At 41.8% G+C, this 16544-nt stretch overlaps 1 protein-coding gene across 1 annotated transcript in view; it reads right to left on the bottom strand.

The window, feature by feature from the left end:
* Positions 1 to 654: 654 nt before the first annotated feature.
* Positions 655 to 16544, bottom strand: part of LOC307183228 (uncharacterized protein) — a 32482-nt gene continuing 16592 nt past the window's right edge. The window contains exons 2-4 of the mRNA XM_079915446.1: positions 5974 to 6100; positions 5709 to 5769; positions 655 to 5302 (exon numbers count right to left, since the gene is read on the bottom strand). Coding sequence (XP_079771572.1) covers positions 3316 to 5302; positions 5709 to 5769; positions 5974 to 6100 — 2175 coding nt within the window. The 3' untranslated portion in view covers positions 655 to 3315. The remainder of the gene's footprint in view (positions 5303 to 5708; positions 5770 to 5973; positions 6101 to 16544) is intronic.

Below are 16544 nucleotides of genomic sequence, written 5' to 3'. Positions count from 1 at the left end.
ACGTCCTATGTGTGCCAGCAGTGCTCTCTCCTCTGGACACCAGAGGTATATGCTCTAGGTGTGCCCCCTACGTGGGTCCTTCTTGTGCAGTGGGCTGACTAGGTGTGGCTGCCCCTTGGTCCACTTGGTTGCCAGGTCCTGCCTTGTGGGGAGGTTGCTGACTGTTAGTAGGTAGGGTCAGGACATGAGGTGGCTGGCTATAGAGCCCCAGGGGGTCTGAGGGCCAGTGCTGGCCCACTGGTGGGTGGAGCTAGTTTCCAGGGTGGGAGGTCATGGGCTCGGGATCCCCAAATCTACTGTCAGCCTGGTGGTGACTGGGGCCAAATCCCAGGGTGGCTGGCTGAAGGGTCCAAGGTGTCTTAGAGTTGGTAGGTGGGGCTGAGGCCCAGGGGGTCCTGGGGTTAATGCCAGCTCACTGGTGGGTGGAGCCAGATCCTGAGGTCTTTGGCTACAGTAAGCTGGGGGTCTCAGAGTTGGTGTCAGCCCACTGGTGAGCAGGGCTTATTTCTGTCACAGACGGCTACAAGGTCTGGGGTGTCCCAAAGCTGGTACTGGCCCACTGGTGAATGGGGCTGGATCCTGGTGTAGGCCCACTGGTATATTGGGTTGGGCCCCAACAGCTGGCTGTGGGGCCTCAGGGGTCCCAGAGCCAGTGCCAGGGCAACTGGGGTCTCAATGTATCTTAAGGCAGCTGGCCATATGGTGAGTGGGCCAGCTGCATCCCCACCTGGCTAGCTGCTTGGCCTGAGGTATCCCAATACTGGTGCCAACAGGCTGGTGGGTAGCGCAGGTCTCTTGTGCTAATAAGCTAGAAGGACAATTCCAAAACCACACTTGTCAGAACCAGTATCCTTGTGGACAGCCCCAAAAGGGCTGTCACAGTGTCTATGTCCCAAGAGTAAACACCAGTTGCCTCCTGCTTTTCTAGGAGTCTCTCCAAGATCAGCAGGTGGGTCAAACCTAGGCTCCTTTCAAATTACTGCTTTTGCCCTGGATTTTGGAGCACATGAGATGTTATGTGCATCCCTGAAGAGTGGAGTCTCTATTTCCTACAGCCCTCTGACTATCCTGAAAGTAAGCCCTGCTGGTCTTCAAAGCCAAATGTTCTGGGGGCTTGTCTTTCCAGTGCAGGGCCCTTAGGCTGGGGAGCAAGATGTGGGGTTTGGACACCCTTGCTCCTTGGGACAACTTCTGCAATTGTAATTATCCTCCTGTTTGTGGGTAATGGGTCTTGACTGTAACATTTCTCCACACTTCCTACTGGTTTCATTGTGGGTCCTTCCTCCTATCTTTACTTGTAGAAGATCTTTTCTGCTAGTGTTCAGGTCTTTCTCATCAATAGTTGCTTGGTAAACAGTTGTAATTTTGATGTGCCCATGGGAGGAGGTGAGCTCAGTGTCTTCCTACTCCACTGTCTTGGACTCTCTTCAGTTTTGAGAATATTCCTGACTGGCAGAGCAAAAAATGAGGAAAATGAGCTGGAAGCAAGTGTCTGCAAAGGCCCTATGCTTCTTGTGTGTCTCTTTCCATACAAGTGGCTCCAAAATCTACCTAATCCTATTTCACATCTGCATTTCAAGTTACCTGTAAATTAGGCTTTGGTGAATTCTAACATGGGGCCATAAAAGCAACAGTCTAGAAAATGTAATTCACAACATTACTCACATTGACGTAACAGAGTCAAAAAGGGTCATCTCCAACTCTAAATTTTATTGTCCTCTCACAGGTCTCTCTCTCTTTTTTTTTTTCAGTACGTGGGCCTCTCACTGCCGTGGCCTCTCCCGTCACGGAGCACAGGCCCCGAACATGCAGGCCCAGTGGCCATTGCTCATGGGCCCAGCCGCTCCGTGGCATGTGGGACCCTCCTGGACGGGGGCACGAACCTGTGTCCCCTGCATTGGCAGGTGGACCCTCAACCACTGCGCCACCAGGGAAGCCCTCACAGGTCTCTCTTAATGCAAATTCCATAGCCCAAATCCCAGCCAGAAGGAATGACAAGTAACAAAGGACAAAAGATGAAAACAATAATTCACATGAGAGTATATGATGAACTTTGCATACTTACAAATATATGCCAACTCATTGTTAGCAAAGAAATGGAATAAAGCTCTTCAGGCCAATGAAAAGTTAGTTTTCTCTTAAGAAGTAAAGGTGGAATATGTATATAATGTATAAGGGATGTTGAGTACTTGCCGCAGGAGGCCAGTACAATAAACAAACAAGTACCAAAGTGTCATTTTTCAGTGTTCTCTTATTTGCAGAAGAGTATTATATAAAAATTAACCCCACTTACATATTAGAAGTGCACTTCAATTCACCCATGGATCAAAGAGTCTTCAAAATAAAAACAAAAATTTTACTGAGTAAAGGATAAAATTACCTATTAAACTTAGGAACAATTGCCTAAAGAGTACCTACAGAATTATCTTACCTCAATATTTACTTGCAGAAGTAAGTACTACTCCATACTACAGATAATAACTTTAAGAATGTGCCACTGATAAGGACAATGTATGTTTAAAGTTTATAACACTTCTTCCATACTGTAACTTTGAGTATTCTACATGAATTAATTTGTACCAGGCTTACCCATATTACTTACATTAACATGAGTTTTTTCCAGTGCAGTTTTCACATGACTACAAAAATATGTGTTTCAACTGAATAGTTTGTCTTACTTTTCAGTTACTTGGTATCTATCCAGTGTACATTCTCACATGGTTTTGTAAGGATGTAGGGCAAATGAAGGTTTTCATATATTGTTTATATTTAACAGAATTCTCTCTAGAGTGAGTTCTCTCCCAAGAAAATGGGACTGAAAACTTCCCCAATTCCTCATGCTTACATGGTGTGCACCGTCTTGTGTCCTTAAAATGTTGTGTGATAAAGGCTTTCCAATATTCCTTACGTTCAGTTTCTGGTAAGAGTTCTTTCACATATTTGAACATAATAGGAAGTGTTGAGGGCTTTACCATACATTTTGCATTCACAGGGTTTCTCTCCAGTGTGAATTCTTTTTTTGTATTCAAAATGAACTGGGACTACTGAAGGTTCTCCTACATTCCTGACATTCATAGGCCTACTTTCCATTATGAGGATTTTCATGGTTTTGAACAGAACTGGGACAATCGAAGGCTTTCGTATAATTTTCACATTCGTGTGGTTTCGCTCCAGTGTGAGTTCTTTCATGATTTCATAATGAACTGAAAAAAATCGAAGGCCTTCCCACATTCCTTACACTATTAGGTCCATCTCCAGTGTGCTTCACCACATGTCTTGGAATTTCAGTGACAGAACTGAAGGCTTTCCCAAGCGCTACTCTCCAATATGAGTTCTTTCATGGTTTCGTAAAGAACGGAGATGACTGAAGGCTTTACTACAATTCTTACATTCATACGGTTTCTCTCCAGTGTGAGTTCTTTCATGGTTTTGTAATGAACTGGGACAATCGAAGGGTTTCCCACATTTCTTACATGTATAAGATCCAACTCCAGTGTGCTTTATCATGTGTAAATGAAATTTTGAGAGAAAAATGAATGCTTTCCCACATTCCTTACATTCATAAGGTTTCTCTCCACTATGAGTCCTTTCATGACTTCGGAGGGAACTGAGATAACTGACGGCTTTACCACATTGTTTACATTGATAGGGTTTCTCCCCAGTATGACTTCTTTCATGTTTTTGAAGGAAACTGGGATAACTGAAGGCTTTACCACATTCCTTACATGCATGAGGTTTCTCTCCAGTATGAGTTCTTTCATGTCTTTGAAGGGACCTAGGAGTACTGAAGGTTTTACAACATCCCTTACATTCATAGGGCTTTTCTACACTGTGAATCCTTTCATGACTTTGAAAGTAATTGGGACAATCAAAGACTTTCCCACACTCCTTACATTTATAAGGTCCATCTCCAGTGTGCTTCATCACGTGTCTTTGAAATTTGATGAGAGAACTGAAGGCTTTCTCACATTCTTTACATTCATAAGGTTTCTCTCCACCATGACTTCTTTCATGTTTTTGACAGGAATTTGGACAACTGAAGGCTTTACCACATTTTTTACATTCATAAGGCTTTTCTCCACTGTGTCTCCTTTCATGGCTTTGAAAGGATCTGGGACAACTGAAGGCTTTACCACATTGCCTACACTCATAGGGTTTCTCTCCACTATGACTTTTTTCATGTCTGCGAATGGAAGTGGGCCAATTGAAAGTTTTCCCACATTGTTTACATTTATAAGGCTTCTCTCCTGTGTGAGTCCTTACATGTATTTGAAATGAACTGGGAGTAATGAATGCTTTCTTACATTCCTTACATTTATAAGGTCCATCTCCAGAGTGACTTATCATGTGTGCTCGAAGGCTTGAGAGAAAAATAAAACCTTTTCCACAATCCTTACATTCATAGGGTTTCTCTCCAGTATGATTTCTTTCATGTTTTCTAAGAGAACTGGAATAACTGAATGCTTTACTACATCTTTTACATTCATAGAATTTCTTTCCATTGTGATTTCTTTCATGGTTTTGTAATCCTACACGGGAAATAAAAGCTTTACCACATTGCTTACATTCATAGGGTTTCTCTCCTGTGTGAGTCCTTTCATGTGTTTGAAAAGTTCGACGATATCTAAAGGCTTTTCCACATTGTTTACATTGATAGGGTTTCTCTCCCATGTGGGTTTTTTCATGTATTTGTAGTGCACTTAAAAAAGTAAAGACTTTCCCACATTCCTTACATTTATAAGGAGCATCTCCAGTGTGTGTTATCATGTGTCTCCGAAAGGTTGTGAGCCACTTAAAGGGTTTCCCACATTCCTTACATTTATAAGGAGTATCTCCAGTGTGCGTTATCATGTGTCTTTGAAAGGTTGTAAGCCACATAAAGGATTTCCCACATTCTTTACATTCATAGGGCTTTTCTCCTGTATGAATCCTTTTATGTGTTTGAAAGGATGTGCGAAAACGAAAAGCTTTCCCACATTCCTTACATTTATAGTTCTCCTGTCCACTGTGTTTTCTTTCATGTTTTTCAAAACACTGAAGATAACTGAAGGCTTTACCACATTCCTTACATTTATATGGCTTCTCTTCATATTTCTGATACTCATACAGTTTGTGCCCACTATGACGGTTGATATGCCTATTAAGGGATGAATGATGCATAAAGACTTTTCCACATGCACTGCATTCATGTAGTTTCACTCCAGTAGTTTTCTTCTTCAGACTGAGTTTTGGAATAAGGCTGAAGTTTCCTGCACATTGACTACCCTCTTTACTTTCACAGAGTCTCTCTACAACATGACTTCTGTAAAAAATGAGAATCACGTTAGTAATGATTTCTTTACCAACAATTTAATATTAGTAGGATATTTGAACTACATTTTTATGATCTATAGCAAAACTGTAGGTTATCTCCCTTGTCTGAATTGTTTTTGATTGAATATAAGAAATGCCCTGCAAGAAGACTTCACTCTTGGAATTATCAAAACACTGATATTCACATACAGGGCTTGTTAATACTGTTTCCAAGAGAACTATTTTCCAAACACTAAATATCTATGTCACATATTAGAAAGTATTTGGGGGAAAGTTTTTCTGAGAATAAATAAATGTCAAGCAGGCATTATGTGTTTAGGTCCCTTCTTTTAAAATTTCATCACGTACCAGGACCCTCATATAAGGCACTACTTTCTGTTGTGAGTGTGACTTACCTTAGTTTTCTCCCCTGGTTTTTGTACTGATCTTCAATGTCATGATCCTCCCATTTTTCCCCTAAATTGCAGATGCAGAAAAACGATTTCAAAATATTAGAAATTATAGAACAATCATTAGATTCTATATTCATTGTTGGTTGCGACCAGGCCTAGTTTATATACCAACATCCTCCCTTCCACATAGGACATCTTAGAAGACCATCATTGAGCAAGAAACATTTGTTCCCTAATTGACAAAGTAAAGGAAAGCTGTCACCCTTACCTACTGAGGCCAGGTTTCTGAAGGTTTCCCGCATCACATCTCTGTAGAGTTTCTTCTGTGAAGGATTCAGTAAAGCCCACTCCTCCAGGGTGAAATTCACAGCCACATCTTCAAAGGCTACCGAGTCCTAAAATATCCCAAATATGTGTATAGTAGGATGAATGACACTGACAGGACTAGAAATCTATACACCATTTTTGTTTTGTTTTGTTTTGTGTTTATTTTTGGCTGCTTTGGGTCTTCCTCTAGTTGCAGCAAGCAGGGGCTACTCTTCATTGCAGCGTGCAGGCTTCCCATTGTGGTGGCTTCTCTTGTTGCAGAGTACAGGCTCTAGGCGCGTGGGCTTCAGTAGTCGTGGCACGCGGGCTCTAGAGTGCAGGCTCAGTAGTTGTGCCGCACAGGCTTAGTTGCTCCATGGCACGTGGGATCTTCCTGGGCCAGGGATCGAACCCGTGTCCCCTGAATTGGCAGGCAGTTTCTTAACTGCTGTGCCACAAGGGAAGCCATATACACTATTTATATGAAGGTTATGTATGATCCTGTCATATCCAAACATTTATTCTATGACTTGATCATCAGGAACTTACTCTGTCTCTACTTCCTCACAAATTTAGCAGCATAATGAACATGGAAATATTTACTCTGATCACATTACATCTCATTTCTCACTAACAGCAGGGTCCAGAACATGTTGGGAAATGACAGACATGATATACAAATGAAACGAATGTTACCATTTTAAGACCATCAATGCCTTGTGAGGAAAAACTCTTTCATCTCCTTCCTTTTTACATACCATTTATAGCACTTATGAGGCAGAGGGCCAAATCTGCACAAACTTTTATGAATAAGAACATAGTGCTGAACTGGAAGCTTTTTCTTCTATTCCCATCACCAAACAAGAGTCCAAGAAAACTGTAAAACTTTTAATAGGATCCAGCTGGCCAATTTGTCCGTAAAGTAATCCAGGCCTTTATAAGTAGTCAGATGTAGATGACAGAAAAAAAAATATTCTTGTGGGGAAATAGTGCTGTTAACTTGTGCAATATTTACCACAGATTCAGTTTTTCCTTTCTCTTTGTTTGATCTGATGCACTAGAAAGTTAATTGGCGCCTACAGTTAATTGGCGCAGACAGTAGGAAGACAGCATGAAAACACAGACCACAAAATTCCTATAGTCATGTGCCTCAGGGCTGCTTAAGAGGCATACATAGGCACACAGAGTGAGACAATATGCCAGAATAGCTCTTTATGGCAGATCTAAAACACAGTGCCCTGTGCCTTTCTAACCTTGAGGAACAGATTAAGAGTTGTAGATGGCAAGTGCATTCACTGAAAATCACAAGGGTTTGATGGTGAATCTGCCCAAAAGTATGAAATACACAAAGGATTCAACAGTGCTTTCCTCCTAAAGAACATAAAATCTCCATTTTCAAATTGCAGGAGGAAGTTATTTCCTGACCAGCCACTCTAGAGGCTGCCCTGCCAACTTCTCTAATTTCCAAGCTCCCACAAGGTTTACAGGAACATGACAGCTTGACCCCTGGGGATAGGAATCCCTTTGCTGATGACAGCACACGTTGCCAATAGTGTATGAAAGGTTTTATTACCTAAATAATTGAGGTATCTGAGGAAAGTAAGGCAGGCCTCTCCAGAGCTTTCAAGAAATGGCTTCACAAGCAAGGAAAGGTAATTGGACTTTTTAAAAACTGAAGTTAGGGGCTGGGTTAGGATGAGGGTTCACACACAAGAGCAGGATCTTAAGAGGATTGAATCTCTTGCCACTGCCAATGGAAGAAGGACTAAGGCTTTCTGATCACTTTGTATAGATGTGGGTAAAAGTGTAAAGAGGATGAATGAGGTTTTAAAGCAGTCAGCAATCACCAAAAATTGAAGACAGAGACTTACAGGTTCTAATCTGGCATTTAAGAAACTTAGAAGTCATCATTCCTGGCCTCAAAGAAAAAAAATGAAAAAAACTTGAACAAGTCTTCTTAGACCCATCAGAGCATTGAGGTCACAGGCAAAACACTCTCTCTAAAACTGGGAAAGAAGAAATAAAGATGGCATGTAAAAATAAGCACCAGGGACTTCCCTGGTGGTCCAGTGGTTAAGACTTCACCTTCCAATGTAGGGGGTGCAGGTTTGATCCCTGGTTGGGGAGCTAAGATCCCATGTGCCTCGCAGCCAAAAAAACCTAAACATAAAAATAGAAATAATATCGTAACAAAATTCAATAAAGACTTTAAAAAATGTCCACATCAAAAAAAGTAATAATAATAAAAAATACCAAATACTCTGTTCTTAACAAGGCCTGTACTGAAAACAATATATTTCACCAGAGGCTAACACAAAGCCAAAAAAACAAAAACAAAACAAACAAAATAGAACACAATATCCATGAACTGTACAATGACAGGTTTAAAATACACAAAATGGGAATATCTGAAAAAAAAAAAAGATACACAGAAAGGAACAGAAAAAATGAAGTAATAATTATTGAGATTTTCCTAAAATTAATCATAAATGGCATGCTGTAGATCCAAAAAGCTTAAAGAACACTAAACGTCAAAAATGCATACCAAGGCTTCCCTAGTGGTGCAGTGGTTGAGAGTCCGCCTGCCGATGCAGTGGACACGGGTTCGTGCCCCGGTCCAGGAAGATCCCACATGCTGTGGAGCGGCTAGGCCTGTGAGCCATGGCCTCTGAGCCTGCACGTCCGGAGTCTGCGCGTCCAGAGCCTGTGCTCCGCAAGGGGAGAGGCCACAACAGTGAGAGGCCCGCGTACCGCAAAAAAAAAAAAAAAAAAAAAAAAAATGCATACCAAGTATATCATATTCTAACTAGAGAAAAATCAAAGAGAAAGAGAATATAGTGAAAAAAAGCCAGAGGGGAAACCCACCTTACTTATAGAGAAAAACGATTAGAATTAAATCAGACTTCTTTTCAGAAACCATGCAAGCAGGAAGAGAGCAGAGTGAAATATTTAAATTTTTGAAAGAAAAAACTACTCTTCTACTTTTCAAAACCAAAAGCTGGTCCGCAGAAAATATTAATTATAATAAAATTGACTGACGTCTAGTCAAGATAACGGAGAAGAGAAGGCAAAACAGAAATAATATCAGAAATGAAAGAAGGGGGAAATGAACATAAAAAGATTTGATACAATTCAACATCCATTTATGGTAACAAACTAATAATAGAAGGGAACTCTCTGTCCTTGAGAAAAATATCTACAGGACACCTGCAGCTAACATCATACTTAGATACAACACCAAAAACAAACAAACAAACCATGAAGGGAAAAAATGATAAGTCTCACTTTATTAAAAGGAAAATTCCTGTGCTGGGAAAGTGTTAAGAGAATGAAAAGACAAGTCACAGACTAGGAGAATGTCTTTGTAACACACATATCTGATAAATGACTGGTATCCAGAATATACATAGAATTCTTGGGGACTTCCCTGGTGGTGCAGTGGATAAGACTCTGTGCTCCCAATGCAGGGGGCCCGAGTTTGATCCCTGGTCAGGGCACTAGATTCCAAATGCATGCCATAATTAAGAGTTCACATGCCACAACTAAGGAGCCCGTGTACCGCAACTAAGGAGCCCTGGAGCCACAACTAAGAAGTCCTGGAGCCACAACTAAGAAGCCCATGTGCCACAACTAAGGAGCCCATGAGCTGCAACTAAGACCCAGTGCAACCAAATAAATAAATAATTTTTTAAAAAACCCCAAACAAAATATATATATATATATATATATATATATATATATATATAATTCTTAAAACTCAACAGTAAGAAGACAAACAACTCAATTAAAAGTGGGAAAAAGATCTGAATAGACACCACACCAAACAAGATATACAGATGGGAAATAAGCAATATGAAAACATGCTCAACAAATGTCTTTGGGAAATTATAAAAAAAACAACAATGATATGTCACTACACACTTATCAAATGGCTAAATTCAAAACACTCAGAACACCAGATATTAGTGAAGATGTGAAGCTGCTGGTAATCCTCATTCCTTGGTGGTGGGAATGAAATTTGGTATGCCTACATTGGAAGATAAGAATTTTCCATCGATACTTAATATACTCTTATACATATAGTAAGATCCAGCAATCACATTCCTTGGTAGAGACCTAAATTAGACTCTACCAAGCCTACACATGAATGTTTCTAGGTGTTTTATTCATAATGGGCAAGAGTTAGAGTTAAGCATGATGTCCTTCAAGAGTCGAATGGCTAAACAATCAGTGTCATTCCCACTGTAATAAGATGAAATATTGTTCAGTGAAAAAATGAAATGAGGTATCAAGCCATGAAAACACATGAAGGAATCTTAAAAGTACATTGCTAAGTGAAAGAAGCCAATCTGACAAGGCAACACAAGATTCCAAGTATTGGACATTCCGGAAAAGACATTATTATGAGCCAGAAAAAGATCTTTGGTTCTGAAGGATTTGGGGGTTGAAGGGAGAGATGAATGAATAGATGAAGCATAAGGGACTTTGAGGGAACTGATACTACTCTACAGGACAGAGAAATGATGGATACGTTTCAATAAACATTTACCAAAACCCATAGATCCTATAACACAAAGAGTCATTGATAACAAAAACTGTGGACTTTAGTGCATCACTATTGGTTCAGTAATTGTTATAAATGTACTGTGGTAATACAAGATGTATAAAACAGTGCAAACTGTGTGGATGCAGAGGGGTTATGTGGGAACTACTAAGGAAAAGAATTACAGGACCACAATATTCAAGAGATAAAGGAATCCAAAGGAAAGAAAAGCAAATATTTGAATCAGCTGAGATAAGCACACTGCTTCCCTACCGTTCAAAACGAAAATCCACATTCAGAAAGTTAAATACATTCTTAAAATTGTGGTGCAGACACTCCCAACTGAGATAGAACCCCTAGAAGTGAGTCAGTCCCTGGTGAAGAAGGGTAGGGACCCAAAATAAACTCTGGCAGCTGCACATACTCTTCTCTTGCCTGGCCACGTGCGAGCCCTTCCTCTCCCAGGCTTCCATTCTCACAAGTGAGGAATTTCTCAGCAGGTTCCGACCCAAATGAACTCCCAAATTCATAAACCCTTTGTCAAGGAGACAGAACACCAACCTCCATAGACTTTCCTGTGCACAAATTACACTGAATGCGCCAACATTATGGATGCAACACTTAGGCATACATCTGCACCTGAAGAAACCACTATTACAACTGCAGAAAGAAATCACCGTGTCTCCTCCACCTACCCAGGTGCACTTGAACCCCCATCTTTCCAGGGCTCTGCACCTTCTCTCAGCATAAAGGCTCCTTCTGTAGTGGGTGTGAGCAGGTGAGAAAACCTACAAGGAGAGGTTCCCCAGGAAGAACCAATTGGCCTTCGCTTCTACCTCTCTGTGCACGCTCAGAGAGGGCCTTGGTTTGGCTCACCCACCACAGGCCATATTCAACACTGGAGTTACTTGGCACCACTATTACATTTTAATGACACAAACACACTGACCAATCCAGCAAATTCACTCAGACTCAGTGTTTATGTAGAAAGGAGGAAAGAAAACTGGAACGTACTTTACTAGTTCAACCAGAAAATCCCAAATATATATTCCTTTCAGCAAAGAAGATGTCAGTTAATTATTATTTCATGGCAAGACTTGTAATTAATTAATCATACTTGAACACTTCTGGTTTGCAAGTCTAAACCCTGGAATTTCATTTGAAATCATCCAAAAGTAATGAACAGCCCTCTGAAACAACTACAGTCAGGGTAAGAGGGAGTGAAACCAGTATCTTAAGAGAAATGCAATACTGGAACCTTTCTTTTCACCCCTGAAATTCACCACTTTTTTTTGCCTCTTTGGAAATGTTTTATGCTATCTTTCGAGCCTATTGATTAAATAAAAATGTATTTACCCCTACTGAAAACGAACACTTAAATAAAGCAATAAATCTTCTCAGGTCAACAAAAGCAGGGAGGGGCAAGGCTGACAGAACAGATCACCCAGGAAAGTTTCAAAAAGGAACCTCCAACCAAAGGATTTTCCGTAGGATGTCTGGGCCCAGGAAAGATCCTGTGACGAGAGGCACAAGGATTTCATACAACATAGTTCCAGGCGGTCATTCTCGGCTTTCCTTTCATGTAAAATACACACAAAAAAATAAAGCTTTCAAAATCAGCCCATCCGTGGCTCTACTTAAGAAGGATAAACAATTAAAATATTGAGGCTATTTGAAATGTAGCACGGCGGACAAACAGTAGAATATGTTGTGAATCAGAGAGAGGAAACTGGCGTTTGGGAATATGAAAGGGATTTGTAAATTTAGGGATTTATCGCCAACCCTAGGAAGAGCTACGCTGGTAAAACAGGGCTGTGGATTTGAGACCCCGCTCCCATCAAATCTGAAAAACTCAAGAGAAAACGTGTCGCGCTGGGGAGAAAGGAGGGAATGGGGACCTCACACACCACAGCTCCTCCCACGCATATAGCCCTGACCCCGAGTCTAACGACCCTCCCGCGGTCACCGCACAACCTGGGGGAGACGCGGGGCTGCGGGCGCAGAGCTGCGCAGACAGGCTCCGGGGTCAGGGCCGACGTCGCCGCGCACCAAGGGACGGGACAGGACGCCCGGGGTCCCGGCTGCCGGCCCCGCCCCGCCCCCACGCTGCGAGCCGGAGCGGACTGAGGTCCGAGCGGCGCCCCGGGTGGACTCGGGCCAGCGGACTCCGAAGTTGACCGCGGGGAGGCCCGGGTCCCGCCACGGCCGCTTCCGGCCGGTTCCCACCAGCCCCTCCTCTCCGTCTCCACATCCAGGGAAGCACACTCACCATTTCTAGGTTTCCTGGGTCTCCCCGAATCCTTCCTACGACTCCCACGACCCGTATAGATCACAGCACAACACAACCTGCGGCAGAGGAAGAAGACCACTAGGGGAAGATAAGCATCCGGAGCAAAGCCAGAGCGATTAGCTACAGCCCTTCCGTTGAGGGGCGTCACCCCACCCACAGGCCCCAGCGACCTCCCTGATTGGGCAGTTCCCAAGGCCTCGCCCCCTCGTGCCTGAGTGATAGCGGGGCGGGAGGACGCTTGGATCAGGCGAACAGGCTTCAGCCGATGGTGGGTGACCTGTCCCCGCGGGAATATTTGAATTTAAACAGAGCTTATTCCTGTCGTAAGGCTGACTCTGTAGTCTTCCCGCAGCTTGGTCGGAACGCGAGGTCACAGGTGTGCACAGGGAATTCCTCATTCAGTTTGAAGATGAAGCAAGTATAGACAAGAGGGCGCCCAGACCAGGACAAACTGCAACAAGAAGGCTTGGTGTAATTGGAACTGTGACCTTTGTTTAGAAACGTAGCCACTTCAGTGTGACATCACTATCTGTAATAAAGAGTCAGGCTCCGTTTTTTTTTTTTTTTTTTTTTTTTTTGCGGTACGCGGGCCTCTCACTGTTATGGCCTCTCCCGTTGCAGCGCACAGGCTCCGGACGCGCAGGCTCGGCCATGGCTCACGGTCCCAGCCGCTCCGCGGCATGTGGGATTCTCCCGGACCGGGGCACGAAACCGTGTCCTCTGCACCGGCAGGTGGACTGTCAACCACTGCGCCACGAGCGAAGCCCTCAGGCTCCGTTTTAATCTTTGAAATTTGACAGCCTTGAGACTTCTACCCATCTCTTCCCCACCCCCCACTCATTTGAGAAGAATCCCAGAGCGTTTGGCTCTAGTGGGGAGTTTGAACCCCACAGTCCTAGCTGGGGGAAGGGCCTCTTCTCTAAGCAGACGGTGTGAGATGTGTCATTAAACTACCAGCTTTCATTAGATTCACATTTTACACTAGAAGGAAATTTATTTTAGATCAGTGTTAGCTTGTGTCCCTAGAGAATTTTGAAATGTAAAAAGCTATAAGATCCCTAAGGCAACTGAATTCCTATTTTCACTAAAATAACAAAAACAACAATAACAAACCGTAATATAAATGTGAGATGCACCTGGGAAGTCTTTTTACCCCTCCAAGCTCTACTTTGAGGTATAACTGACTAATAAAATGGTCTAATTTGAGGATGACAATACGGTGATTTGAGATACTTATACTGTATTGTATAAATGAAATTTGCTAAGAGAGTGGATCTTAAGAGTTCTCAACACACACACACACACACACACACACACACACACACACGATAACAATTTGAGGTGATGGATGTGTTAAATAACCTGGAAACTCTTAGATGTCTAAGAGCCTGAATTGCTGGCATTGCAAAACCTGAATGCATTTATCCACTTATTTGAATGCTTTATTGAGATACAACACACATACTATACAATGGACCCCTTAATGTCTAAAACTCACTGGTTTTCAGTGAAACCGAATTCCCCTAAAACAAAGTTCCCTTACTGAGTTTATGATTAATCTCTTTATCCAAAACTTTATTCCCTTTCTTGTCCCCTCTGACCTAATCAACTAGAGTCAAATTGCTGTTGTAGATAACATCGTTAACGTACTAAAATTGTTATTACAGATATCATCATTAACGTACAAACAGAGGTTGTTTCTCCAGGGCAAGATAAGCTAACAGACCTCCAAGCCATGGACCACCTGGGCTGGGAATCATAAAGGAGAGACATCCTGACTCCTGAAGCTATCATTAAGAAATGTCACAGAAGTGTCACGAGATGATGATTAATCCCAGCCTCTTTATTCTTCCCCTTAAAAAAACCCTTAACTCAAAGACCAAGCTGGAGTGGATCTGAGACTTGCCTCCCACTCCCTTGCTTGGAACCCTGCAAATAAACCCTTACTTTGCTGCAAACACCCACTCTCAGAGCTTTCTGTGCTGTGGGCACATGAGCCCTTGTTCATAGCATCAGTATATTCACAGGTAGATTCAATAATCACCACTACAGCCAATTTCTGAACATTTTCCTCACCTTAAAAAGAAACTCCTCTTCTCCTATTCCCTAGTGGGAACAAATTAAACAGCTATCTATCCAGTGATTTATATACAGGAAGGGTCTCTGGGGAAAAAAGAATGCAGGTGACCAAGTGTAATCTCCTTGTAAATATACTGAAAACTGAGCTCTTGGTAAATAGACTAATAACCTTTGATAGAGAAGAGTCCTCACCAAAAGAATACTTTTATTAGGACATTTCTGGTTTAGTATTTTTATGGTAAATAAATCATAATCACAGATTTATAGAAGAGCATGACTACTTAGAAAATGCCACATAAACTACTCAACTGAGTGTAAAATGGAAATTTATAGTAACCTGAGTTAAATCAATCACATTTTCACTCTGGAAACTGGGCTCAAGGGACACACAAAAAAAGTTGACAATCAGATATAATTTCCCTGATCACTTGACTTAAAATTGCAACTCACTGCCAAACCCATTTCTGATTCACCCTAGTCTTCTCTAGTATTTTTCATAATGCTCACGATTTCCTTATGTAGTGTGTAATTTATTCTTCATTGTTTATTGTTTATTGCCTGTCTCTCTTCATTGGAATATAAGATGCATGAATAAAGGAATCTATTCTTGCTTCATTGATTTATACTAAACCCTTGAATAGTGACAAGTGTGCAACAAAGCGTTAACTGAATGCAGACTGGAGCTACTATGTGTCATGTGCAAAATGAAGCTATGGGAATTCAGATTGGGGTTAAGAGATTGCATTTGTATGAATTATAGAAGTTAAGAAGGAGAGAGAGGGTTTCCCTGGTGGCACAGTGGTTAAGAATCCATCTGCCAATGCAGGGGACACAGGTTCGAGCCCTGGTCCAGGAAGATCCCACATGCTGCGGAGCAACTAAGCCTGTGCGCCACAACTACTGAACCTACGCTCTAGAGCCCACGAGCCACAACTACTGAAGCCAACGCGCCTACAGCCTGTGCTTCCCAACAAGAGAAGCCACCGCAATGAGAAGCCTGCGCACTGCAACGAAGAGTAGCCCCCACTCACCACAACTAGAGAAAGTCCGTGTACAGCAATGAAGACCCAACACAGCCAAAAATAAATAAATTAATTAAAAAAAAAACCTCTGTGAAGAAGGAGAGGCGGGAGGAAGACAAGAAAAGAGATAAGACAATATGAAAGAAAAGGAAAAAGGAATTGATGGGAATGAGGAAAAGGAGAGGAAAGAGTAAAGAAGAGTATAGGATTAACTCATCTCTAGAGATCTTTTAGTTCTTGTCCTTATAATCATTGGTTGTTTATCTTCTTGGATCTCTAAGGAATTCTCTAAGAGACCCCTATACGTAACTACACTAAACCACATATTTCCCAAACATTTAAAAAGTGGATTTCCAGTTCCTGACACACAAAAAACTCTCATGAGAAAGAATGAATTCCCTGAAATCTACTACAAAATATTTTAATCTAATTCAATAGTAACATGAACAATAATCACAGTAAAATCATTTTGATGACAAACAAAAGTATTCTCATTTTTTAAAAAAATGAATGAAACCTTTTCTTTAAAATGAATGAATCTTTCTTTAAAGGTTGCATTCAAATTTTTATAAATCTGATACTTTTGGAGATATGTGTAT

This window comes from Stenella coeruleoalba (assembly GCF_951394435.1).
Source record: "Stenella coeruleoalba genome assembly, chromosome: 3".
Lineage (NCBI taxonomy): Eukaryota > Metazoa > Chordata > Mammalia > Artiodactyla > Delphinidae > Stenella > Stenella coeruleoalba.
The sequence above is the reverse complement of the archived record's forward strand: the minus strand, read 5'-3'. Positions and strand labels throughout refer to the sequence as shown.